General features: G+C 42.1%; 1 protein-coding gene and 1 pseudogene across 1 annotated transcript; one reads left to right on the top strand and one right to left on the bottom strand.

The window, feature by feature from the left end:
* Positions 1-15,103: 15,103 nt before the first annotated feature.
* Positions 15,104-24,726, bottom strand: RAB33A (RAB33A, member RAS oncogene family). The gene is made up of 2 exons (XM_016152794.2): positions 24,153-24,726; positions 15,104-15,689 (listed from the first exon to the last, which is right to left on the bottom strand). The coding sequence occupies exons 1-2, from the start codon at positions 24,408-24,410 to the stop codon at positions 15,234-15,236; spliced, it is 714 nt and encodes a 237-aa protein (XP_016008280.1). The 5' UTR covers positions 24,411-24,726; the 3' UTR covers positions 15,104-15,233.
* Positions 22,314-22,432, top strand: LOC118608056 (annotated as a pseudogene).
* Positions 24,727-25,218: the final 492 nt, after the last annotated feature.

The following is a 25,218-nucleotide window of genomic DNA, read 5'->3' as shown; positions in this document are numbered from 1 at the left end:
GTGCCTCAGGAATTATTTTCTAACGCATAACTTCATATAAAAGCTGTAGATTTTATCATACAACTCGGAGCATTGCTTTGCTTCTTACATGGAAGCCAGATTACTTGGCCTGCAGACTGAGAGCTTTATCTACTGAGTACATCTTGCAGTTTTTCTTCCAGCACAGTTAAATGATCACTATTCATACTTTGCTAATTTCTTGAACTTTAAAGAGTGGCAAGAGTCCCTTTGTGATCTTAATAACCAGGAAGGTGAGCAGGCTCTGAAGTTATTTGATTCAATCATGAGTGGTTTTTTTTTTTTTTTCCTCTTAACATCAGCATTTCTTGATTTGTATTTGAAACTGCCTTAGTCCATTTGGGCTGCTATAATAGAATGAATACCATAGACTGGGTGGCTTATAAATAATATAAATTTATTTCTTACAGTTCTGGAGGCTAGAAAGTCCATGATCAGGTTAATGGTAGATTCAATGTCTGGTGAGAACCTGCTCTCTGGTACATAGACTATCATCTTCTTGCTGTGTCCTCACATGATTGAGTGGCAAGAGAGTTCTCTGAGGTCTATTTTATAAGGGCACTAATCCTATTTGTGAGGGCTCCACCCTCATGGCCTAATCACTTCCCTAAGGCCCCATGTTCAAATACCATTACAGTGGGGATTAGGTTTAAACATATGAATTGAGAGGTGACACAGATATTCACTTTATAACAGAAATATTGAAAGGCAGATTCAGTGACCACTTGTTATATAGTCTACTCCTCACAATTCATAGTCAGAAGAGTTGAATTCATTAGTTTTAATTTTCCAGACTGACTTATTTCTGCTGTGAATGATTTTCAGAATCTTCCAAAGTGGCTTATTTCTTAGTAGTGGGCTTAGTGATAGTCTGTTGTTTATTTCCATATCTATCTCTAGGATGTTTTTTTTCATCCACCATCTTTCTACCTATTTTACTTTTCAAAAATTATGGTAAAAATATAAAATTTGCCATTTTAACCATTTGCAAATAAATGGTTCAGTAGCATTAACTACACCAAGTTTTAAACATTTGCCCAGAAATAAATTCTTTTCAGCTTTAACAGGTTTTTTTTTAATATACAGGTATTTTCTCTGCATATGTCATAGTTCAAAAATATGATAAATTACATTCTTGCTATAGCAATATCTTAACACATCAGACAGTCAGTACTAAGCTTGCTTATTATAAGCAGTTAGTTGAGTTTTAATTAGTGCTAATGAGTTTTGGCATGACAGTCTGATCCTTTTACCTTCAGGGATCCTATTACTGTATTCTAAATACAGTAATGCTTTTACCTGGTTTAGAAATAGCTATCTCTTACATAGTTACAGCCGAATAAGAAGTCTGATTGGCTCAGTTTCAGTTCATCACCATTACTTAAAAAATTACTTCTAAACTACAGAGACTTAGTTTCTTGCTCTTTTTGGGTCACACTTTGCCAAAATACTTCTTTAGGCCTCATTTATTTGTTCAACAAATACTAATTGAGCACTTACTCTGTGCCTGACACTATTCTAGGTGCTGGAAAAACAGACTGAAATTTCTGCCCTCATGGAACTTACATTCAGTAGTGGAAAATAGAAAATAAGAAAATTATATAGTATGTTAGATGATAATGCTATCGAGAAAAATTAAGGGAGGATAGTGAGTAGGGATTGAGGGTTGGGAGGCTGCCATTTTAAATTTGATGGTCAGGGTAGGCCTCCATGAGAAGATGACAATTGAGTAAATACCTGAAGTTGATGAGGAAGTGGGCCAATTGGGTGTCTAGCAGAAGAGCCTTTCAGAGAAAGGAATTAGCAAATGCAGAAGCCCTGAAGGGGAAATTGAAATCCTCATATATCGCTGGTGGAAATGTAATGATTCAACCACTGTGGGAAACAGTTTGGCAGTTCCCCAAAAATTTTGACAGAATTATGATATGACCCAGTAATTCCACTTCTAGGTATACAAAAGAATTGAAAGCAGGGACCCTCATACTTGTACATATATATGCATAGCAGCACTGTTCACAGTAGCTAAAAAATGGAAACAGCCTAAATGTCATCAACAAATGAAGGGATAAATGGTAGTGTATTCATAAAATGGGATATTATTTAGTCATGTGAAAAAAATCATAAAAGGTCACATATTATATGATTTCATTTATATGTAATAGCCTGAATAGACAAATCCACAGAGACAGTAAGCAGATGGGTGGTTGCCAGGGGCTGGGGGGAGGGGGGAATGGGGAGTGACTGCTTAATGGTTTTTAAGGGTTTTCTTTTCAGGGTGATGAAAAAGTTTAGGAACTAGATAGAGGTGGTAGTTAGGCACATTGTGAATGTACATATTGTCACTGAATTGTTCACTTTAAGATGGTTTTATGGTATCTGAATCTTCTACAAAAAAAACACTTAGTGAACTAAGAATATGAAGGAAACCTTAACCTGACTTAATAAAAATCTATAGCTAATGTGATGACAGGAAGAAAAAAGAGGGCCATGAAGTAGGATCATGCCTGACTCAAGAAACAGCAACAAGATTGGTGGAGCTACAATAGAGTTGGGAGGGGGCAGGAGAGAGAAGTAGGAGATGGGGCCTGAAAGATGATATGGACCATGTAGTATAGGGCCTTAAATGCAATTGTAAGGATTTGGCTTTCATCCTGGGATAGTAAGCCATTAGTGGATTTTGAATAGAAGAATATTTTATGCCTCAATAAAAAAATCCTTAAATACAGTCTTAAAAGAATCACTAGCTGCTATCTTGAAAGTAAGATGCAGGAGGCCAAGGGCAAAAATAGGGAGATCAGCTAGGAGGCTATTGTAATAATTCAAATAGGAGATGATAGCGATTTAGACCACTGAAAAAGCTTGCTGTCGTCAACAAGCTTGGAGAGGCTACTATGCATCTCTTCTTCTGTTTTTAATCCTCCACACTGAAAAAATACCCATGTAACTGGGATGAAGAGTTATGTGGATAGAGTTCATCCATGAAATAAGACAGCCTTAGGTTTAAATCCTGGATTTGTATTTAACCAGCTGGGTAGCCTCAAGTAAATAACCTAAACTTGGCAAGCCTCAACTTCCTTATCAGCAAAAGGTATGTAACACTAATTTCCTCATAAGTTTGCTATATATATATAGTAAACTTTTGTCACTGATATGACAAAAGGTAGGCACTCAATTCTGATTTCACACTACCACTAATGTTAGCACCTTTCCTGTTGCTGCATCCACTGTTAATACTGTCACTGCTGTTACTATTACTGCTACTGAGAGGAGACCCTGGAAACTACACAGCAGTGGAATCTTCTCATTGACTGTTTTAGTGACAATCCATTAGCATTATGGTTATCCATAACTTTGGCTTATAGTTCCCAGATCTTGCAGTACATTCCCTCAAGCTGCTATCTAGATGACATCTTACCACACTGCTTCAATTATGTGTGTTATAATTCTCTAATGTCGGAAATTCTGGCTTTTCCTGTCTAAAGATTATGAAACGATGCCACTTTGTTGAAAACTAGTACAGAATCCAACCTGCTTTGGAGGAAAACATTCCTTTTGTGGTTACAAAATCCTTTCCTTACAGGAAACTTTGTAGTAATTATTACCAGGAATTCATTTCCAGAAATCTCAGCTACTTATCCAAACTGTTATTAATTGTATGAAAAAGTATAATTGTAAATACCAGCAGTAAAGTGGCCTTTCCTTTTGTAGGACTTTGAAATGATTGAAAGTACTTGCTTTTCTCAGAATTTAGGGATATTGTCATTTGTCATTAAGTCTTAGAATTGATCTGTTAGCCCTATCTCTTCCCCTTTCTCCATCTTCTCCAGTATATCTACCTGAAAAGGTTAATTATGATATTAGAATAAAAGGAGAAATTTAAGTTGTACAAGTTTCTTTTTCTTGATAAGATGTCAAGAATAGAATGGAATATTTCCATCTAGCAAATCCAGAGCATAAGAATCCTTGAGTAAATCAGTAAATATCTAAAGTAAAAGAAGAATACATTCAACACAACTTTATTTTTAAAACTGAATGACCAGGAAAAGCCTGAATGGTCTTTTGTTTTCATTTCTTGGTGCCCTTTACGTCAGGGGAATTGAATAAAGTATAATATACAAATGTTTATCCATAAACTAGATTTCACATACATTAACCTTATTTAAATCTTTAAAAATCAACATAACGATGATTTTTAATCCCATTTTACAGATAGCAAACTGAAGTCACTTGTCATTCTGAAAATAAAATGGTATTAGAAAGTACTGACTTGTTCCTTAGAGAAACATCAGCCTCCCTGCTCTGGTTTTAGTCAAATCCGAGCTTTTCTTTAATGGAAGATCTGCACAATTTCAAAGCTTGCTTCTGATGCATAAATAAGTAAGCAATCTTTATTCAGAGGCCTAGAACTTCATTATCTTTATAGCTGGCTTAAAATGCATATGGCCATGGAAAAAACTAGTGCACGTTCACACTATTTTTGTTGTTCATGGGAATAGTGAACTGGAGAGGATCTTAGAGGTCGTTTCTTCCCATCTCTCAAATAGTGCAAGCTTTTCTAAAATATCTCTTTTTTAAAAGTTCCAGTTGTTGGAACTGGCCCATTCCTAGACTCTCCATCCCTTGAGCTAATAGTGGACATAGCATCAGCGGCCAGCAAATCTGCTACTTAGTTCTGCACACAGCAGGGTGGAGCCCTTAGTCTCAAGCTGAGGAGCACATCTTCCTCTCAGGCTTGAGAGAAAAGGAGAGTAAGAAGCTAGCAATATGGTCATAGCTCTGCAGTTAGACCTAGTTAATACACTGCTCTAACACTGGACAGCGGTGTGACTCTGGACAAGGTGCTGTGATCATTCTGTTCCTCGGGTTATTGTGAAGATAAGCATGATCATGTTATGCCCAGAACAGGAATTTGTGCATAATAAACAAATGTTAGCTGTCATAAATCATCATGATTTCAGTTGGAGTTACAGAGGTTGAAAACTAGGCTAGGTCAGATAGCCTTCCCATCTAATGATGTCCCTGGAAGGATAAGTAGAACCACAATACCTGGGATACCTCCATCCCCTTTATCTGAATCATTTGAGGTTTCCGCATAGAATTGGTGGTTAAGGATCAAGCAGACCAGGTTTCTTTTTTTATTAAATATATTGGGATGATATTGGTTAATACAGTTATATAGGTTTCCAGTATACAATTCAATAATATATTTTCTGTATGTTACATTGTGTGTTCACCCAAAGTCAGATCTTCTGTCACCATATATTTGACCCCCTTTACCCTTATCTACCTCCCCACCTCCCCCCTTTCCCTCCCCACTAAACTGTTGTCTGTGTCTATGAGTTTTTATTTGTCTTGTTTGTTGCTTTTAGTTTTACATTCCACATATAAGTGAAATTATGATTCTCAGTTTTTTCTGTCTGACATTTCAGTGTGCATGATAATCTCAATTCATCCATGTTGTTGCAAATGGCAGTATTTCATCTTTCCTTATGGCTGAACAATATTCCATTGTATATATGTACCATATCTTTATCCAATCATCTATTGAAGAACACTTCTGTTGTTTCCATATCTTGGTCACCATGAATAATGCAGCAATGAATATCAGGGTGCATATATCTTTATGGATAAACATTTTCAGATTTTGGGGGTAGGTACCCAGAAGAGGAATTGCTGGGTCATACGGTCATTCTATTCTTAATTTTTTTTGAGGCATCTTCATACTGTTTTCCATAGTGGCAGTATCAATTTACATTTTCACCAGCAGTGTATGAGTGTTCTTTCCCCACCACACACAACCTCTCTAACACTTGTTATTACTTGTCTTGTTAATAATAGTCATTATAACAGGTATGAGGTGGTATCTCATTGTGGTTTTGATTAGCATTTCCCTAACAGCTGGTAAAGTTGAGCATCTTTTCATATGTCTGTTGGTGGTTTGTATGTCTTCTTGGGATAAGTGTTCAGGTCTTCTGCCCATTTTTTAATTGGATTGTTTTTTTTATTGTTCAGTTGTATAAGTTCTTTATGTATTTTGGGTATTAGAGGCATTGTTTGCAAATATCTTCTCCCATTTAGAAGGTTGTCTCTTAATTTCGTTGATGGTTTCTTTTGCTGTGCAGAAGCTTTTTAGCTTGATACTGTCCCATTCATTTATTTTTACTTTTATTTCCCTTCAGGCCAGGTTTCTTATCTTGCTTTCACCTGACATTTCCTCCAATACTTCGAGAGTAAATACAGTGGTTCACAATACATATTTTATCTCTGGGTAAGGAATTAAGTACCAACCAGAATCAGTTCAGATCATGAGATTCATTTTTCAGCCTATTTTAACTGTGTAATGGCTTAGGGGAATCTTCCTGTGCCCCCAGTGGTCTCTATTAAGACCCCAGAGCTATTACTTACCTACCACCTTTGAAATCTATCTTTTTGGGAAGATGAGGCACTTCTCAATGTCTCCCCTCACTCCCTGCTGCCATCCTAGACATTCATACCAGGGTTCACAGATTTCCCTTGGGATAATTAAGCATCAGTGATAGACCAGAGATAAGTTACTTATAAGAGTAACCCTAACATGAGATCTACCCTCTTATCAAAAATTTTAAGTGTTCTTACCATAAAAAGGGGGTGGTACAAAGAAACATCTGAAAGTGATGGATGTGTTCTGTTACCTCAGTTGTGGTGATGGTTTCATTGGTGTATGCATATGTGCAAACTCATTGAATTGTGTAAATTAAATATATTCGGTTTTTATATATCAATTTTACTTAATAAAGATTTTTTTAAAAATTACTAACCCTTCTAATTCCAGGTATGTTAAATGCCCAGACTGGGATAGGATTAGCTCCTTCTGTATGAGCTTCCATCCCAGGAAATGGTACCAGTCAGAAAAACTACTGATAAACACTGTCCAAACTTCACTAATTTTCCCAGCAGAGGGCACATAGCAGACATGCAATCTCTATTGAATTACCAGTCTTGTGTAATGCTGTAATGCACAGAGAGTGGTCCTCACAGTGTAGAGGTGTTTATACTTCAGAATACTTCTTCATTTCTCTCTCATGTTTAAGAGGCTCTTGCCTACTAGTTTCAGATGAACAGCATAGAACATTTGGTATGACTAGAACAGTTTCATTTATCTAAGAAAGGATCCACTTCAGGCTGGGTTCCATAGTTACCCAGACTGCTAGATTTGAATTTCTGTCTCAGGAAAGGTACTTTCTGATTTTATAGTTCATCAGGAAGCTGAAGGATACAAAGATACATAGAGAGATTGAGAGAGAGAGAGAGAGAGAGAGAGAGAGAGAGAGAGAGAGAGAGGCAGGAGAGACACAGGATCACTAACCTGGAGGCACATCAGAATCAACTGTGGACATTTTAAAAATAAAAATTTCTGAGTTCCAGTCAAGATGGCAGAGTAGGAAAATGTTTTGCGTGCCTCTTCTCACAACCACATCGAAACTACAACTAAACAACAGAACAACCATCACTGAGAATCACGTGAAATCTAGCTGAATAGAAATCCTACAACTAAGGACATACAGAAAAAACCACCTTGAGACTGGTAGGAGGGGCAGAGATGTGGAATGGACTGGTTCCACACCTGCATGTGGTGGATAAAAATCAGGATATCTCAGCTGCAGAGGACTCCCAGGGAAGCAAGGGGTCCCAGCCCCACACCAGGCTCTCCAGGCCAGGGTACCAGTGCTGGAAAGAGATTTCCACGACTCTGTGAAAAACAGCAGAGATTGTGGCTGAGTGAGACAGAGGGCAGCTGAAATCACATGGGGTTCCTCTTAAAGGGCCTTGCACAGGCATATTTTTGGCAGACTCACTCATTCTGAGGAACTTTGTGTTCCAGTACTAGAGCAACAGCTTGAAAGGCACCAGGGAGATACAGGGAGGAACTAAATTGTCTAGCTTCTGGATGAGTGACAGAGAGGCAGCTTTCTCCCAGATAGAAGTGCTGGCAGAATCCATTGTTTCTTTGTTGAGCCCTCCCTTCCCCAGTATACAGATGAAGGCAGCTGCCATCAACCTGACAAACACTTGTTGCCCTGTCCTGGTGATTTCCCTGAGACCCCACCCCACCAAAATTGTGGGCTCAACCAAGCACTTTCAGTAGCTTTTCCATACAAATGGCCTGTCTTGGCTCATGCTTCAGACTTTCATAAAATCTCTCAAAGGTTCACAAACCCCAAACAAACAGCATTTGGCCTTGGCGTGATGAGCAGCTCCAAGGCCGGTACTCATAGCAGCCAGCCTCAGGTCACAGCTTAGCCTCTTGAGGCACCTCCAAGCCCAGCGCAGGTAGTGGCCACTTACGGATGACTTTGTGGTTCATGCCAGGTGGCCCAAAGTAGGACATAGGCTGCAGCTGAACTTGGCCCATAGCGGGGTACCCACTGGCCAGTTTTAGACCCAGCTGGAGCACCACCTAGCCACCTCCAAGGATGACACACCCAAAGGGCACACTTGGCAGACACCAGAGCCCTGCTAAAGCAAATACTGCTCTGTAGGGTCAGCTCCTGTACAATAGCTCCTCCGCTGTAGTCACAGGAAGTTCTCATAACCAATCAACTTCAGGGTCAATGTCTCCCACTGACATGAAAACAGTAACCAAGGCTCAACTACAACAGGAAAACACACAACCCACATAAGGGACATACCTGGAGTGCCTGGCTCAAGTGGCTAGAGAGACTGTGCCATTGAGCTCCACCAGACACCTGCTACATAAGGCCATTCTACAAAGACTGAGACAAATAGCAGCTCTACCTAATACATAGAAATAAATACATGCAAGCAGCAAAAATGGGGAGACAAAGAAACATGTTCCAGATTTAAAAACAAAACAGAACAAAGCTCCAGAAAAAGAAACAAAATGGAGACAAGCAATCAACCACATGCAGAATTCAAAACACTGCTTATGAGAATGCTCGATGATCTCAGTGAAAACTTCATCAAAGAACTAGGAAACAAACAAACAAAAAAAAAACTAGCCAGAAATGAAGAATACAGTAACTGAAGTAAAGACTACATCGGAGGGAATCAACAGTAAATTAGATGGAGCAGAGGATCAAATCAGTGATTTGGAGGATAAGGTAGCATAAAACACCCAGTCAGAACAGCAACAAGAAAAAATAAAAAAAAAAGTGATGATAGTTTAAGGGGCCTCTGGGACAACATCAAGTGTAATAACATTCACATCATAGGGGTATCAGAAGAAAAGAGAAATCAAGGAATTGGAAACCTATTTCAAGATATGACTGAAAACTTTCCTAACCTGGTGAAGGAAATAGACACGCAAGCCCAGGAAGTATAGAGAGTCCCAAACAAGATGAACCCAAAGAGGCCTACACCAAGACACATCATAATTAAAATTCCAAAGGTTAAGAACAAAGAATCTTAAAAGCTGAAAGAGAAAAGCAGTTACCTACAAGGAAGCACCCATAAGAATGTCAGCTGATTTCTCAACAGAGAGTTTTTAGGCCAAATGGGTCTGACCGGAAATATTCAAAGTGATGAAAAGCAAGGACCCACATCCAAGATTACTCTACCCAGTAAAACTATCATTTAGAATTGAAGGACAGATAAAGAGCTTCCCAGAAAAACAGTTAAGGAGTTCATCACCACCAAATCAGTATTACAAGAAATGTTAAAGGAACTTCTTTAAGAAGGAAAAAAAATCAAAAATATGAATAACAAAATGACAGTAACTACATATGTATCAACAATTACTTTAAGTGTAAGTGGATTAAATACTCCAATCAAAAGACACAAGGTGGCCAAATGGATAAGAAAAAAAACCCCTTACATATGCTCCCTACCTACAAGAGACTCATGTCAGATTGAAAGACATAAGACTGAAACTAAAGAGATGGAAACAAAAGAATCTGGGGTAGCAATACTTATACCAGACAAAATAAGCTTTAAGAGAAAGGCTATATAATAAGAGACAAAGAAGGATCCAGTAATCCCACTTCTGGGTATTTATACAAAGAAACCCAAAACACTAGTTTTAAGCAACATGTGCATCTGTATGTCCATTGCAGCATTATTTACAATAGCGAAAATATGGAGGCAACTTGAGTGTACATCAGTGGATAAATTGATAAAGAAGAAGTGGTATATAGATACAGTGAAATATTATTTATCCACAAAGAAAGAATGAACTTTTGCCATCTGCAACAACATGGATGTACCTAGAGCAGCAGTCTCCAAAATTTTTGATACTGGAGACTGGTTCTCCTATGAGAATCTAATGCCTGATGATCTGAGGTTGAGCTGGGGGACAGCTGCAAATACAGATGAAGCTTCGCTTTTCACCTCGTGCTATGTGGCCCGGTTCCTAACAGGACATGGACCAGTACCAGTCCACTGCCCAGGGGTTTGGGATCCCCGGCCTAGAGGGTATTGTACTGAGTGAAGTAAGTTATATAGAGAAAGACAAATGCCATGATTTCACTTATATGTGGAATCTAGAGAACAGGATAAACTGACAAATAGAAACAATCTCATAGACATGAGAGCATTTTGATGGTTGCTGGGTGGTGGTGGTTGAGGATGAGTGAAGTGGGGGTTGGAATTAAGCGGTACAAATTGGTAGTTAGAAAAGTCATGGACATGTGGAGTATAGCAAGAAGAATATAATCAGTAGTACTGTAATAACTACATATGGAATCAGATGAATTATGTATCTGGTCACTTGTATACTTAAAAGTAATATAATGTTGTATATCAACTGTAATTTAAAAATAAAAGTATTAAAATGGAAAAAAACAAATTCCTGGGTCCTGCCCACAGCTCTAGTAGATCAGTGTCCAGGGCTAATATCCTATACTTTAACAAGTTGCCAACCAATTTTATTCTGTCAGTTGTGAAGCAGCATTTGTGGAATCTTTTGTATCCCCATCTCAGTCCTGCTTCCCCAGCACTAGCACTTAGGAGCATTGACAGTCATGAGGTTGAAGTCAGAACAAAGTTTTAAACCAGGGGAGTGTAGGCCAGCCCTTCCAGAGGAATCAAAGCCCCTCCCAGCGAGGGGATGAGGGATGGTGGGTAGAGCGAGGTCTCTGTAAAGTAAGGCAGCAACTCTCTCAGATGTTACAGAATAATTACTGGCCTCTCCTCCATCTGCCACTCAAAGTTGCAGGAAAAGTCAAGTCTTGCTATCCAGGGAGCTCTCAGCATGTCTTCACATCCTTCACCCTCACCCCACACATACTCTCAGAGGGGACTGTAGTCAGCTTCACTTGGGGTGGGGGTGGGGGGTGAGCAGGGAACGTTCCAGCTGTTCTGGGCTGGGTATCCCTCCTGGGCACTCCTCTAGGTGGCAGTGCTAGAGAAACATCTGGTCTTGGCCTCGGTGACTGAAGGATCCTGCCGAGGTAGTCTTTGGCCAGAGCAAGTCTTCAGGCTGAATCTGGGGCCCTGAGCAAATGCACAGATATTGGGTAGGGATAGTTCTGGGAGGGGGGTCAGTGATAGATCCTACAGCCTCAAAGGCTGAGTAGAAGAATACAGCTGGCTTTGCGGTTCCCAGCTATTGTCCTATCGGCAATGACATCTTAGGAAATCCTTTGGCCCAGAGCTGACACTTCTGTCAGCCACTTGGGCTTCTTACACAGATCTGGTCATGGGCATCCCATTCAAGGTGGAATGTCCCGGTCTGGCCTGAATACTAAATGACCTGCTAACAAAACCCTCATGGGTCAGGGGGACTAGCTGGAGTCAACCTGCAATCCCTTAAAGGTCCTAGAGCTTGGAACTAGCTGGACAGACAGTATGATATCATAGAAGGAGGCTTGACTTAAAGTAAGACAGATCTCACTTCACCACTTACTACCCTGGACAAGTTACTAAATCTTTTGGTGCATCTGTATTCTTACCTGTAAAATGTAACCTTTATCACTACCTCATAAGGTTGAAAGAGCATTAAATAAGCTAGTGAAGGAATGTGTCATGTTTTAACACAGGACCTGGCACATAGTAGGCATTCAAATGTTAGTAGTTATTTCTCCAGATACTGTCTCTTTAGCACCAGTGAAGACTCAAGGGCACAGGTCAGGAAAGTGAAGAGAAGCTGTAAAGGAGAGCTACTGACCTTTATGGATCATTCCAGAGACATAGTGAGGCTAAATGAGGAGCCTGGAAACACCATGCTTCCCTTGAATCATCCTACTCCTTACCACCCTCAAGGAAGCAAAGAAGTCATGGTTCTCTGGCCTCCAGAGTCCCCTTCTGAGTGCAGCCCATTCCCAAGTCCTCCTGCTCAATCTGAGGGATACCTGAGTGTCATTAGGCCATCCTACTATTGTGAGAAGAAAGTTCTGGAGCTAGGAAACTGGGTGGAACCCAGAGATTCTCAAGATTCCTGGGGCCACAGTGAAGATCCCCAGGACTTCTTGGCTGTCTCCAAGCTCCTGAGGGAGAGTAATGTCATACTGCAGGAAGGGACAGAATCAAGCAGGTGACACACACAAGATAGAGACAGGTAGGATCGGTGGGTACCTGCTATTCACAGCAAAACTATCAAAGCCTTGGCAGAACCAAAAGATGATAATCTTGGAGAAGTTTCCAGTGTCTGTTTTTCAAGGTGGGGGCCAGCAAGTTTAGAAGTGGCAGCCCTGAGGCCTACACTCAGGAGTCACCAAGACGGGGTATCTATTTTTCTCAGAGTAGTTAAGAAAAATGGAGGCTTTTCCCTCTTGCAGGTCAGCAAACCTGCTGAATCTTTCCAAAGGTTACTGAACGTAGATGATGCTAAAACCTTTGACTGGCTTCCCACGGCATTTAAATAAAACCCTAACCCAACATACCTGGCCTTACCTACTTCATTACCTCATCTCCCACAGTCTCTCCCTCTTTCGCTCAACCACACCAGTATCATTTCCATTCCTCAAACACACCAACCTCATTCCTGCCTCAGGACTTTGGCATTTGCTGTTCCTCTGCTTGGGGTTCTCTCCCTGGCCTCACAACTAGTTGCTTTTCTTCACTCAGGTCTCAGCTCAAATGTTATATCTTCAAAGATGTCTTCTGTGACCACTCTAATATGTCGCCCTCCCCCCACATCCCTCACTTTCTATCCATTTATCCTGTTTAATGGCCCTTAGAGTCTTTATTACTGTCTCAAATTATCTCATTATGTATTTCATTTCTGATTTAGTATGTCTCCTTTATGAAAACAGGGTTTTATTTTGCTCACCTATGTACCTAGGGCTTTAGAACAATGGCACATTGTAGGTGCTCAGTAAATGTTCGTTGAACAGTGTCAGAGGCAATCCAGATCTAGAAGAGGCAATCCTGATTAGAGGACTTGGAATGTTGTCCTAGTTACAGCAGAAATGACCAAAACAGGCCAAGACCCAGACTGAAATGTATTCATTATAATCAACAAGTATATCTGAAGATACTGAGAGGTGATTCAGCCCTGCAGCCAGGTTGTAAGAGCCAAAAGGCACCACGCCAGCAGGTAGTGTCCTGGGCAAGGAGTCGGCATCTGAAGTCTGAGACAAAGTCGCAGTTATTCCATTGTGGAGAAGCATAACGACAGGGGTTTCAGCAGGCAGTTCACCAGCAGACAATAGGCTCCCAATCCTCGGGTGAGACTGAGGGGCTGGGCATTAGGTGGGGACAACTAATAAGAAAATAACCTTCACCAGGAGACTAGGCAGGCTGCAAAGACTGGGATCCAGGCAGAAGCCAAGTAATGAGAACCAACCTGGGCCTGAGCTGAGCCTGAGGGTTGGTGGTGGCAGGGGTGGGGGATAAACCAGTGTGAGAGGAAGAGGGCTGCAGAGACAACCAAGAAGGACTAGATAGGCTATTTGCTTCGGTGGGAGGTGCATCTGGGACTTATTACTCTTTGCTGGCAGGAGGCAAGAGGCAGACCTGCATTTGACTACCAGAGAAATGTGCTCAGGGGCTATCTACCTGAGACCCTTTCCCCACAGGCTTCCAAAAACAGAGGTGGCTTAAGGAGCACCCTAAAGCAAAGAAATCTACCTGTGGTTATTGTAGATATACCTTTATAACCATTTAGTTACTTTAACAATTGGACAAGAGGCTTTGACATCCTTAGGACCAAACATACAAAAAATACCTACAGGAATCCTGCTGGAAAGACACCAAAAGCTCTCATTTAGCTCAGAATCAACAAACTGTCCTGCCTGATGCTCCGGCCTCCAGGCCCTCAGCTCCCCACTAGGGCTGCTCAGTTGTCCTCCCGCTCAAATCCCCAAGGTCATTCCTGCCTCCAGACTTTTGCACACTCTCTTCTTCTTTACCAATTCAAACATTACAATTTATTCAAAATATAAAATAAGTCCAATTATTTTTCAATGACCTCCTCCCTGATGTTGAGTACATAATGATCTCAATTCCAATAGCACAGCCTTGCACTCAGTGATCTAATTGTCTAATTTTTGTTCTCAAGTAGTTTCAAGATGTACATTGTTCCCGCGACTAGGTCAGAGGGTCTTTGAATGTAGGAGATGAATCTTCCTCTTGTTATGTTTCCTCCATAGCATCCAGCAAAGATCTGGGGACATAATAGATATTTGTTAGTTTGAGTTATACCTTTTCCAAGAAAGGGCAGCAGAGGTAGAGAACCACTTTTGGTGTCAGAGACTGCTTGGCAGAAAATGGGAAGAAGGATCTAACTACTTTGGAAGCAGGTGGGCTCATTGGGCAACCTATACTTTTTATTCTTAAACTTTGGGAATTAAGAAGAGAGCAGCCTTCTCTTGACATCCAGGCCTCCAAGAAAATACTGATGAGTCAATATCTCCTTTCAAAACTTCTCTATCCTGGCACCTGCATTGGCGCATGTTCCTCCAGGAGGTGGGATATCTGGCCTGTATCCCACATCCTCTGGGTGTTTCTGCCCACTGACGACACCAAGTGAGACAATGAATTAGTCCTAAAGAAGTGACTCAGACAATGAGATCTTCAGGTAGTATAGAAGGCTGGTAGGGAGTGTGCCTTAGCATGGGCATATTATTCTAGTAGGGCAAGCTGCCTCTTCTACTCATCACAATCAGAAATGTCTTCTCAGAGGAAAGCAAGACATGAAGGCATGTGATAATCTATACAAATTTTATTTTAATATCAATTTATATGGAAACAAGCAGGTGTCAGCATTATGCAGGCATGAAAAAAAGAGAAAGAAAAAACTCCAGTGATAATCGATCTTGTATTTACATCATATGGTATCAACAGGGACAGGAAGTTTTACTGTTAGCTTCCTGTGGGAACTCCAGTTTCTGCACCTTCCCCTGCTGCCTCTCAGCATCACGATAGAGCAGGGATTTCTGCGCCTTCAATCGGCAGGCCAAGCACATGAAAATTGACTCCACGTTCTGGCTCTCTTTGGGGTCCTTGGCCGATGTCTCAAACAAGAGCATGTTGTGGGCATCAGCAAATTTCAGGGCTAAGTTGGAGGGCACCTGGATCTGTTCCCTCAAGTCACACTTGTTGCCCACAAGCACTTTCGGAACTAGTGGGGGCACAGCATGCCCATTGCATTCTTGGATCCACATTTTGAGGTTGGTGAAGGATGTCATTTTGGTGACGTCGTAGACAAAGACCACTGCATGCACATTGCGGTAGTAATGCTCAACCATACTTTTGCGGAAGCGTTCCTGACCTGCTGTATCCCACACCTGAACCTGTAAGACACAAACACCCATATATCAAGTCAGAAAAGGAAACAAGAATAGGCAAAAACATGGTTCTGTGGCATTATAAAACTGAGGTGACAAGCCCCGATGCAGGAAGTGGTTCTTTGACAAATTGGCAGAATAAACTTATCAAAGTACGGGGAGAAGTTTCTTCTGAGGTTATAAAATTTTTTCTTAAGATTTTTAGTTGAAACGTTGAGTTGAAAAATCTTAAGGTTTTTAGTTAAGAAACTGGGATGTAAATTGGTCAACTTTTCTGAGGGCAATTTGGCATTATCAGAATTTTAAAAATCTTCAAATCTCTTTGAGCCTATAGTCTCACTTCCAGAAATCTATACAAAAGAAATAACAGAGATGTGGTCAAAATTTTGTACAAAGATCTTAATCACAGTATTATTTATACCTTAAAAAAACATAAAACAACCTAAATACTTAGTAGGAGAGGAATAGCTGAAATGTATGTATATATCTATACAATGGACTATTATGTAGCCATTAAAAATAATTTTTCAAAGGATAAATAGTGGAGGAAATATGCATAAAATATAAGTAAGTGAAAGGATAAGAAATTCTTCATATGCTATGGTCCCAATTAAAAAAAATACACACACACGCACACATTTTTTTAATTGGATATATATATATATATATATATATATATATATATATATATATCATAGACACATGCATAGGAAAGAATAGAAGTGTATATACCAGAAAGTTAATGATTATTTATGGGCAGTGGGACTATAGGTGATATTTCTTTTGTTTTTTTTCATATTTTCTAAATTTTCTATTGTAAGCATCTATCATTTTGTTTTGGGGGTGGTTTTTTTTCCGCATAACATTTTAAAAACAAAGTTAATGTTAAAATCTCACCTTTTGGCTCAATTTATTTTATGTTCATTTCTTTGTTATATAAAAGGTGATTTAACTCATTGGATTTTTCTTCCACATCTCAGCTTTTGGGATAAAGGCCAAATTACAAAAGAAAAAATGCTGATACTAGTAACATGCAAAGACATAACTTCCAAAGGATACTCTGGAGTTGACACACATTCAGCCCAATCTATTTCCCTTTATATATCCAAAGTCTTGGACAAGAGAAAGTCATACTCAAAATGATAGTCCCAAGGCCCTATACAATTCTCAGTTATCAAAGGAAATTTGATTATGGCTACTAATTGACTACTATGGCTCTTAAAATGAAATATAGCCTTTATTTGGAGTTAGCAGCTGGTAAGTATAATCTAGTAAATATAATTGAGTCTCTTTGCTGAGTGAAGATCTTACAGGGCTCCAGAGTCATCATTCTGAATATTGATTTTCATTGTCCTGGCTCTCCTTCATACCCTCTGTGGGCATGACCACCACATGCCTTGGCACAACTTTCAGATTCACCCATTCTTTCATTTCAATTTTCATGTTTCTAAGTCAGACCCTCCTCTCTTCACTCCTGGACTACAGCGAAGTCTTTTGGATTCTAGATGTCTCTCTGCTCCAGTGCTTCCTGCATAATACTTTCAAACTAGCCTTCCTTAATCCTTGCTTTTATTAGCAAGGATTTGTCATCTTCCTATCAGGAAATGATGATAGCCCTTTACATCACATGGCATCAAATGGAAAATTTTGTCTGCCATAATTTGACTCCACCCAATCTCATTTAAAATTTCTCAGTTATACCTAGCTCATTCCCTTCTTTGTACCTTTGGTCCTGCTAGTTCGCCCTTCCCCTACAGAATCAGTTGCCCCCTCATTGACCTACCCAAAACTCATCCATTCAAGGCTCAGCTCATGCCTCCACCTTCTTCCTAAAACCTTTTCCAACTTCCCTTCAATTATTTTTTTCTTAGAAATTTCTATTGCACTTCGAGTCTATGCCACACCATCTAGAATATATTTATTTGTTCTCTAGTTGTTTCGTCAGTGCTCTTGGCACCTCTCCAGCTAAACTGTAAGCTATCTTTTTCTGCATCAGATCACTCCTCATTATGATTGTCAGCATCAGTGTCATCATCATAATCATCATTATCAAAAAGCAATATTGGCCTGAGCCACAAAAACTACAAGCAGTCTGGCATCCTAGGTATCTGCCAAGGCAATTTCAGAGCGAATACTTGACTTTGGTTATGCAAAAAAAAAAAAAAACACATAAGTCCTTGAAGACTGATATGCTTCTACAAGCTGAGACAGGAAAGATGTTCATTTCTTCCATCACTCTGGTGCTCTGAGCAGGAAGAAAGGGAGAGCAGACAAGGAAAGGAATAAAAGTCAATGGGAAGAGAGGAAGTATAGTGCAAGAATATCATTACCACTTGGCTCCTGGTCCCCATCTCCATCCCAAAAGTAGTCCTAACTCTTGCCTCTGAGTAAGGCTGAATCCCTACCAGCCCTTGGGCATTTGGCAGATGCTGTAACACCATGAGCTCAGGACTTTAAAAATACCTGCCACTAACAGGAACACAGGTGGTAGTGTTTGAGGTGTTTGAGGCTGAGAAGGTTGGCTGTTCGGCTTTTCTTTAGCTTCAGAATTGTGTACACCACCCAAGCCACCAGAAGTGCAGGGATGGCCCTTTCTGCTGGAAATCAACTTTGCCTTTCCAATATGATAGGGAGCCTTGAAGCTTTTATTTGGAGGTTTATCATTTAAACTGTAGGCTCTGCTCCCATTCTAGCTCTTTATAAACCCCACAATCTTGTATGTGGTGAGAAGTAAGCCAGAAAGCAGGATGCTCACAGCAGAAAATCAGAAGAGCCATCATGAAGGGAGAGCACAGCAGGCAGGCTCACTGGACATACAAAAGACCTCATTTTGTTTTGGGATTTGATGTTTCTATTATTCTCAGCATCCTCATAAAACTCCTGGTCCCTGCTGGACAGTGAAAGCATCTTCTTACCCTTTTGCAGCTGGCGCTCCTCTTATCCATTCTTCCCTTCCTATGGGCATTGCATCCATATAGTGGCTGGGGCTGACAATTGCCCCTTAGCCACATTCACGTTCCCCGATTCTTTTTTCTTTCCAAGGGCCAGTGGAGTGTAATAGAGTCAAGCCAACTTGGGTGCAAATCTCAACGCAACCACATACTACTGATTAGGTGTCTTTAGGCAAGTTACTTACTCTCTCTATCATCAGTGTTCTCTGGAAACTGATAACCACAGCAATCTTGTAGGGATGCTGTGAGGATTAGCATTCATTGTTAGTTCATGGCACAGTGCCTAATACACACTCTTCCTTCCTCTCTGGCCTGAAACCTCTACCATCAAGTCTGACCCAACAAGTAGTTGAGCAGACACTGTTGAAATGCAGTAGTGGCTCTGGAATTTGGAAACCTGGGTTCCAGCTCCTCCATTTAGTTGCTAAGTAAATGACTAAGCCACTGAAATAACACACGAGAAAGAACTTTTGCAAAATATAAAGTGCTATGCAAATGTTAGTAGTTGTCATTATCTCAGAAGGCCCATCAGCCCTGCTCTGGTAGCACTACTCCTAGGACTCACTGATTCTCCTCCTGAAAAGCACAGATAGCTTTGCTTCCTGACAATGAGATAGAGCCAAGGCAAAAACAGTCTATGGGGAGGCGGAGAAGAGAGGAATGTTAGCAACCTACCATGTGTGGCTCGAGAGGGGTCCAAGGTGATGGAGATGCTGAAGGAGGGTCAGAGGGCACAGTCTGGGTTCTACCAAAGATTAATCTAGCCTTTTTGAACCATTTTCCTGGAGCTACCACTGCCTGAGCAAGCTTCGGCAAGTCCTCTACACCCCTGCACATGCTCATAGCTGACACAAGTATTTCTTTTCCCTAGGGAACATATCTGGCATCTTTCTGTAGATGAGGCATGAATGTCTTTTTGTGAGAGGCCAGCAGGGGAGAGTAGAAGTGGGAAAAGAGAGAGAAATACAACTATAGGCTCTGGACGGTGCCCGAGTGTATGATGGAAAAAGTTCAAAACAAATATTTTTTTTTAACTAGCTGGACTGTTTCATCCGTGTCTAAGATACCCACACAAGGCTGACCGAGAGATTGGCAAAGGAGGACAGAAACCAAAAGAAACTCGAGCACAAAAAGTGAAGCAGCAAGGCAGACAGAGAAATACATACTGTTGGGTAATTAACCATTAAGCTATCTAGTAGAAGATGGAAGCTCAGAAGCCCTAAGGAAGACATGATGTCATTCTGGCTGCAGGCGACTTCCGAAGGAACACTTAGCTCAGTCTCTGTCCACTCCATAATGTAACACAGGAAGGTGTTTTTCCAAGTGATCAGCAGAGGAAGAGAAATCTGCAAAACTGGGTGGCACCTGCCCACAGCCAAAGCTGACCTACAGTTTGCCCAGTTGGGTGGGCTGGGGCTGAGGGTGTGCCCAGCCTGTGGAAGGACCAGACTAGACAGGAGAGGGTGCTTCCATGAGAATTTACAAAGAATGACTCAAAAATTATTTCTGAGCCTCCCCTCTGATACCTCCTTCATCCCACCTCCCACACACTCCTATTTGGTATTTTCCAGTGTTTTTAGTCTGAGACAGGCTCAATATGATTTAGGAGACAGACTCATAGTATTCATTAAGGGAAGTTCCACCCTTCCTTTGGGGATTGGGAGATGCTTCCACCCTTCCTAGGCTGATGTCAGGAAGGATTGTCAGCTTTCCCATATGATATCTCTCCTCATCCCTATCACAGGATGGACCATGGAACAAGCTCAGAGAAGAGATTTATATGGAAAGAGCACCAAAAGGGGAATTAGGAGACCTGAGTTGTAGGCCTGGTCCTGTGATCTTGGGAAGTCACTTCCTCTCTCTGAACATCAGTTTCCTATCTGTAAAATGAGAGTGTTGGATTAAAGATTCTTTAAGGTCTCTTCCATCTTTGAACAATCTCTGATCCTCACACCCAAGTTGAGGCAGTCAAGATGCAAAATGTAGCTTTCGGTGGCTATGAAGTTGAAGAGATCCTGGCTAGGCAGAAGAAGTCAGATTTCATTGTCCTCCCAGCCCTTTGACTCTCCCCAGAAGGCCATTGATAAAATGGTTTGATCCCACCCCACCCTCCAAAAAAAAAGGATGCAAAAAGTAAAACTTAAGTATTCAGCTCAGTGTCTGGGGTGTAGTTGATTTCAAGGGAGACATCTTGAAGGCTCCTAGGTCTTGGGGTTATAACCCCAGACTCTTGGCTTAGAAGAGACCACAAGGCTGGCTTCCCAGTATGCCACCTCCCCCTGTGTACCCTCCCCCTGCCCCCGAAGCCAGATATTGCCCCCTCCAGTAGAGTGCAGTGGTAGAGAGCATGGGCTCTGAATCTAGGTTGAGATCTTGGCCCTATCACAGGGAAAGCAGGATAATGAGACAGCGAAGTGTTTAGTTAGACTCAAGGGTCATAGTAGACTGAAGCTCAGATCCATACACCTTTGGGCATATTTATTTAATCTCTCTACTTTGGTCTCCTTATTTATAAAGCAGAATGATAATAGTAGTCATAATTTCACAGGCTGCTGTGAAGATCAAATAAGATAGTGCATGAAAAGTGCCTAGCTTGGGCTCTTTGTTTAATCAGAAACAAAAGTTGTTATTATTATCACCATTGACTCACTGGAGGCTTTTCTTGATGATGTTAACCAGTAAACACTGGATTACAAATGTTGTGATGGGAAGGGAGTGAGGACACATTGACTAGAAAGACCAAATGGAGTTTCAAAGCCCTAGGGATGGCCCTAGCAATTAAAAAAGTAGTCCCAAGTATGCTAAATCAGTCATCCCCCTTAAGGGATTGACCTGTATGCTACCCTGTGACACAGGGAGGCAGCCCAGGAGAGGTCATATCCTACTCTTGGACTGAGAGAAGAGCTCACTGAGCCCTCTCTCCACTCTCCTGTGAGGGCTGGCATTTATAGCCTGACAGCCTTCTGTTGCTGGCTGTGGTCTAAGGCTACCTCAGCCTGGCACACTGGACTTTACTCTCCCGAAGGGAGAAGCTTTTGGCAGTCACCTCCTAGCGTGATTTTGATACTTGTACCTTGAGAAACTCTAGGCCAGCTGGAGTACGGGGCCAAATTTTCTATTGAGATCATGTGCTCACTGCCATGCTCTGCCATCTTTCCATGGACATGCTGGTCTTTCATGCTGGCTTTGGCCCTAAGGTTGCAGCAGCTTTACAAGAGGCAGGGTCGCCATCTCCCCACTCCCACGCCCCACCCTGAGCTCCTTCAGCGTCTACTATCAGAGGGCTCCTTTATGTCACTGGTGTCACAAGGCCCTCTTGAAAATATCATCTTCCCCAAAAAGCCTGTATTGAGTACTTTTCTGCCTGTGGTGTCCTGTTGAGTTCCTTTTCTAGTGAGTTACACTGTTACAGGCTCTGTCCTCTGGGAAAAAGTCTGGAATCTGGAAGAGACCATAAAATCCAGTCAGTCTGGCTAAGTACTGGGCTGTTGGAAGGGAGGGAATCTTTTTAAAATTTCCCTGAGGTCATTGGGTAGAAACTTTTCTTCCACTCATTTTCACTTCCCATTTTCCACTTGCTAGCTTCCTCTTCCCTTCCTCCTCAGACTCGCAAATACTTCCTTTTCCTCCATGTGAATTTCAGGTGGATTTATTTCCTCTCTCTTAAATCCAAGAAAGAGTCTACAGTCATGCCATCCTGAACGTACCTAATCTTGTCTGATCTCGGAAGCTAAGCAGGGTTGGGCCTGGTTAGTACTAGAATGGGAGATCACCTGGGAATACCAGGTGCTGTAGGCATTAAAAATAAATAATAAATAAATAAATCCAAGAGAGCCATTTGGCTCAATGCAATATTTGATTTTAAACAGGAAATAGAATTAAATTTTAAGGGTCGTAAGGGTTTAAGAGCACATCCATAAGTACATATCTACTTTTGATTTAAAGAGGCATGCTTTTGAAATTTCAAAATCTTACGACCTTACATTTAAGAAGCTAGACACACTAGAGAAAGTTCTAACCAAGCAAATGTCAACATAAAGCCCTGGGAAAGGAGAAAGACAGATACCTACTTTGACTTTAAAAAGAAAATGTAGTAATTCCTCCCAAAATGCAAGAAGCAAAAATGATTACTATTTCAAAACAGCACCCTATATTCCCAACCCTGGGGCTCAGTTGTCCTCGAGAGCCCTCCCTTACCAGCCCATCTTCCCAACACATCTAGTTCCTTGGCCAGGTTTCTGAAGCCATTTTAAAATACATTCATTTTAATAATCATGGAGTCAGGAGTCTTGCACATTTTACCGTATTTTGTCATTCTCCCCAGTTACTTAGCCCTTCACTCCACATCACTCTGTAGATTTGGCCTTGTGGTCATTTGGGCTGTTTGACCAGCAGGAGGGAGGTTTATCTTCTCCAGACAGGACCAGACCATAAGCTTAAGAAAAGGCCAGCTGTGGGTCTAGTGGAGTTGGTCTTTAGTGCCAAGTGACTTTTGGGGTGACTTTCCTGACCTTAACCCTGACTCACTCTGTTCCTCTGACACATGAAGCTGCTCTTGTCATGTCTTCCCCCCTCCTATGCTCTGTATATTGAAATATTCCTGTCATATAGATTTTCTACCTTTTCTGAACCAAAAGTGAGTACAAATGGTCAGACAAGAATATCTGTACTTAGCCTACTTCATAAACCAATGAGATGGAAGGACTAAGACATTTCTCTTGGCTCTCATGTAAGTTGCTCTGCATTTTTACAAAGGCCTGCCAATGACAATACCAACAGAATGAGTAATGGCATTAGGTACCCCAGACAAATAAAGAAGATATCATTTGAGGCGGACTGTTCCAATAGAACAAGTTTTGTCTAGAAGGAAGGGCTGGCATGTGGCCCTGTCTCAATTTCTTTAAAAGGTCTCATGACTTTGTGCCAGAACCACTCAGACTCCACCCTTATTTGAGCTTGGCCCTAATCTTAACCATAAACTGTAATTCTCTATGGATTTCCATCATTTCCTCCCCTTCTAATGCCTTGGAGCTTAACAAAATGGGATTTGGGAGCCTACTGGCAACCAAGAGATAAAAGAGACCTCAAGATTGTAGAGTGCTTTGGTGTCCATCCCACAAACCAGAATTGGGTTCCCTCCTACTTCCCTCTGCCCACAGGTGCCACTGCTCCTGGCTCAAGGTCAAGGATGGGACCTTGACCTTGATTTGTTTTTAGGGCTAACCATTCCAGGACCAGGGTGGGATCACATATGCTTTTTCTGGCAGGAGCTGTCAGGCAGGGGCAGAGGGGATGAATGTACCTAGTCTGGCCCTCCCGAAAGGAAAAAAAAAGAAAACAGGTAAGGTGGGAACCGGGCCCCTGAGAGAGGCTAAAGGAGATGAGGAGGTGCCGCGGGTCTTGGGCTCAGCATGGGGCCACGCAGGCAAGTACAGGAGCATTCACAACTACTAGAGTATGTCTCAAGCAAGGCTCCCTCCCAGAGCCCTCCCTTCCTGAACCTGACCGTCGGAATCACCTTGATCTTCTCGCCCTCGATTTCCACAGTCTTCTCCCTGAAGTCCACGCCAATGGTGGCCTCAGTCTTGTCCGGGAATGTCCCCCCGCAGAAGCGGAAGGTTAGGCAGGTCTTGCCCACGTTGGAGTCCCCAATCACGATGATTTTGAAGATGCGAATCTGCACGTACTGGTCCAATGATGAATCAAGCTCCAGGGACGCCAGGCCAGCTGCCGAGGTAGGCTGCAGGCTCCCACGGCCCAGGATGGGCTGCGCCATCTCCCCGGAACCTGACTGTGGTCCCAACCCCCCTCGTGGGCTCCACACAAAGAAAACGGCCACGTTAGTGCGCTCGAGATGAGTGAGCTTTGTGCGCGCGCGCGCGTGTGTCCGTGAGTATGTGCCTGTGAGTGTGGGTCCGCGCGCGTGTGTGCGCGCACGCAGGGGTGCCTCTGACCCACGTCTACCTCCTCCTCCTCCAATGCACCCTTCTCACAGCTCCGAGTCACCAATACAAAAGCTAGGCAGGGAGGATAAATGGAAGAGAGACTGAAAGCCTTGAGCCTTCTCCTTCTGCCTTTGCCCTTAGACCGGACTTTTGAGCATGCAGCCGTGTCACAACTGTTGCCGTACCTTGGGCTAGACCTCAGGGACACAGCCGAGGGAGGAAGCCAGCGGAGGAAAAGAGGGCTGTAGGGTTCTCCTCCTTTATCTTTGCTCTCATTAATTTTATAGGTCGCAGGCTCCCCACCCCTACTTTCTCAGAGCGCACAAAGGTCAGCAGGCCAGGAGCACAGCTGGGAAGGACAAAGAGCTGTACCCTAAGACATCTCTGGAGCACTTCGACCTCGGAGAAACACTACACTACTCAGCGGGGGTGGAGTGCCGGGGAGAGACACTTCGGTTGGCAGCTTAGCCATGCCTCTGCGCCTCCCTCCCAAGCCTGAGGATAAAGGGATGCTCTGTCTTATTGAGGAAGCAGGTGCACTCGTGTGCCCAGAGGAGTAGCCGGGAAGGGCGCTACCAAGACGCGCTGTGGGTTGTGGGGGCGCTTCCCAGACACGCCGTGAGAGAGGGGAGCCAGAGG

Source organism: Rousettus aegyptiacus, unplaced genomic scaffold, assembly GCF_014176215.1.
Source record: "Rousettus aegyptiacus isolate mRouAeg1 unplaced genomic scaffold, mRouAeg1.p scaffold_m13_p_9, whole genome shotgun sequence".
Classification (NCBI taxonomy): domain Eukaryota; kingdom Metazoa; phylum Chordata; class Mammalia; order Chiroptera; family Pteropodidae; genus Rousettus; species Rousettus aegyptiacus.
Note: the sequence above shows the minus strand (reverse complement) of the source record. Positions and strands in the feature narration are given on the sequence as shown.

Bases quoted from the DNA above. Each gene is read 5' to 3' on its own strand.
- RAB33A (XM_016152794.2), bottom strand. From the start codon at position 24,410: ATGGCGCAGCCCATCCTGGGCCGTGGGAGCCTGCAGCCTACCTCGGCA. The intron at 15,690-24,152 runs GTGATTCCGACG...TGTGTCTTACAG, and splicing joins TCGAGGGCGAGAAGATCAAG to GTTCAGGTGTGGGATACAGC.